At 51.1% G+C, this 2,500-nt stretch overlaps 1 protein-coding gene across 5 annotated transcripts in view; it reads left to right on the top strand.

The window, feature by feature from the left end:
• LOC118232883 (adhesion G protein-coupled receptor B2-like) overlaps nt 1-2,500 on the top strand; it is a 93,952-nt gene that overhangs the window by 57,023 nt on the left and 34,429 nt on the right. For all 5 annotated transcript variants that reach the window (XM_035428106.1, XM_035428124.1, XM_035428134.1 and 2 more), the window contains one exon: nt 664-810. In XM_035428106.1, the coding sequence (XP_035283997.1) occupies nt 664-810 (147 nt within the window). The remainder of the gene's footprint in view (nt 1-663; nt 811-2,500) is intronic.

Below are 2,500 nucleotides of genomic sequence, written 5' to 3' on the forward strand. Positions count from 1 at the left end.
CAACTTACACTAAGCACACTTCTCATCACCATGACGACCCCAATCACCACAACTTACACTAAGCACACTTCTCATCACCATGTCAACTCCAATCTGTACATTTTACACAAAGCACACTTCTCATCACCATGACAACCCCAATCACAACATCTTGCACTAAGCACACTTCTCATCACCATGACAACTCCAATCACTACATCTTACACAAAGCACACTTCTCATCACCATGACGAACCCAATCACCACAACTTAGGCTAAGCACACTTCTCATCACCATGACAACCCCAATCACAACATCTTGCACTAAGCACACTTCTCATCACCATGACAACTCCAATCACTACATCTTACACAAAGCACACTTCTCATCACCGTGACAACCCCAATTTCCGTTACTAAGGCTAACTGCTCTTCACATTGACATGGTGACCATGATCACCACAGTTTACACTCAGCATGGTTCTCCTCTGCAGCCAGCTGGTGCTCTGCTGCTGGCACGCTCTATTTACTGTAGTAAAGTGCAGAACTCTGGGCTCCAGGAAACCCACAGAATAATGCCTCAGTCTGAATCCACTTCCTCTTTCTCTCTTTCACCATCCCTCTTGATCTCAATTCCTATCATCTGCGTCACCATTCCCTCTCGTTCCCTGGCTCCCTTTGTAGTGCTGACGGTCCAGCGCGAGCCAGCGTCGGCCGTCTCCAGTGATGTGAACTTCCCCATGAAGGGCCGCAGAGGGATGAAGGACTGGGCGCGCTCCTCGGAGGACAAACTCTTCATCCCCAAGGAGGTCTTCACCCTGGCCTCTGAAGGTGAGCATGCACATATAGGAGGGAGGGCAGGGTTAGGTGAGTGTACATGTATAGGTGAGCGTGCATGTTCAGGTGAGCGTGGGAGTGGGAGAGAGAGAGGATGAGGGAGAGGGGGAAAGAGAGAGGGAGAGGGGGAGAAGCCCTAACCCTAACCCTAACCCTGACCCTAACCCTAAACCTAAACCTAACCCTGACCCTAACCCCTAAACCTAACCCTGACCCTGACCCTAACCCTAAACCTAGCCCTAACCCTGACCCTAACCCCTAAACCTAAACCTGACCCTGACCCTAACCCTAACCCTAAACCTAAACCTAAACCTAACCTTGACCCTAACCCCTAACCCTAAACCTAACCCCTAACCCTAACCCCTAACCCTAAACCTAACCCTGACCCTAACCCTAACCCTAACCCTAAACCTAAACCTAACCCTGACCCTAACCCCTAACCCTAAACCTAACCCTGACCCTAACCCTTAACCCTAAACCTAACCCTGACCCTGACCCTGACCCCTAACCCTAAACCTAACCCTGACCCTGACCCTGACCCTAACCCTAAACCTAACCCTGACCCTGACCCCTAACCCTAAACCTAACCCTGATCCTGACCCTGACCCTAACCCTAACCCTGACCCTAACCCTGAACCTAACCGTAACCCTGACCCTAACCCTGACCCTAACCCTAACCCTAAACCTAACCCTGACCCTAACCCCTAAACCTAAACCTAACCCTGACCCTGACCCTAACCCCTAATCCTAAACCTAACCCTGAACCTAACCGTAACCCTGACCCTAACCCTGACCCTAACCCTAACCCTAAACCTAACCCTGACCCTAACCCCTAAACCTAAACCTAACCCTGACCCTGACCCTAACCCCTAAACCTAAACCTAACCCTGACCCTAACCCCTAATCCTAACCCTGACCCTGACCCTGACCCCTAAACCTGACCCTAACCCTGACCCTAACCCCTAACCCTAACACTAAACCTCACGACTGCATGAGGATTAAAGTCTGCACGTCCTCCTGTCTTTGCATCCCGTGGTAATCACTCCCGTCATTTCTAACATGGCGCCCAAAAAGAACGTCTGCCCGTGGACACGTGGACAGCCTCCAGCAGTTACCCAGAATGCAGAACCTGCTCAAGAGCATATGAGCATCTGATTGGCCGAACCACGCTTGTGTTTAAATTAGGAGGACTTCCGCAACTCAGCGTATGGCTTTATAATACACAACCTCCCTTCTCCGTGTTCGTTAGGAGTCACAGATTTACTGTAGTGGATGGATGGAGCACTGCAGGTTTTTTATGGTAAACTGTGTCCTGAGGGATTTATCCTGAGCAGCTGAATCTGTGCCCAGTCCTCACACACCAGCCATGGCTCTTATACAGAGAGAAGCCTGTGCCCTCACACACCAGCCATGGCTCTTATGCAGAGAGAAGCCTGTGCCCTCACACACCAGCCATGGCTCTTATACAGAGAGAAGCCTGTGCCCTCACACACCAGCCATGGCTCTTATACAGAGAGAAGCCTGTGCACAGTCCTCACACACCAGCCATGGCTCTTATACAGAGAGAAGCCTGTGCCCTCACACACCAGCCATGGCTCTTATACAGAGAGAAGCCTGTGCCCAGTCCTCACACACCAGCCATGGCTCTTATACAGAGAGAAGCCTGTGCCCTCACACACCAGCC

Source organism: Anguilla anguilla, chromosome 1 (genome assembly GCF_013347855.1).
Source record: "Anguilla anguilla isolate fAngAng1 chromosome 1, fAngAng1.pri, whole genome shotgun sequence".
In the NCBI taxonomy this organism is placed as follows: domain Eukaryota; kingdom Metazoa; phylum Chordata; class Actinopteri; order Anguilliformes; family Anguillidae; genus Anguilla; species Anguilla anguilla.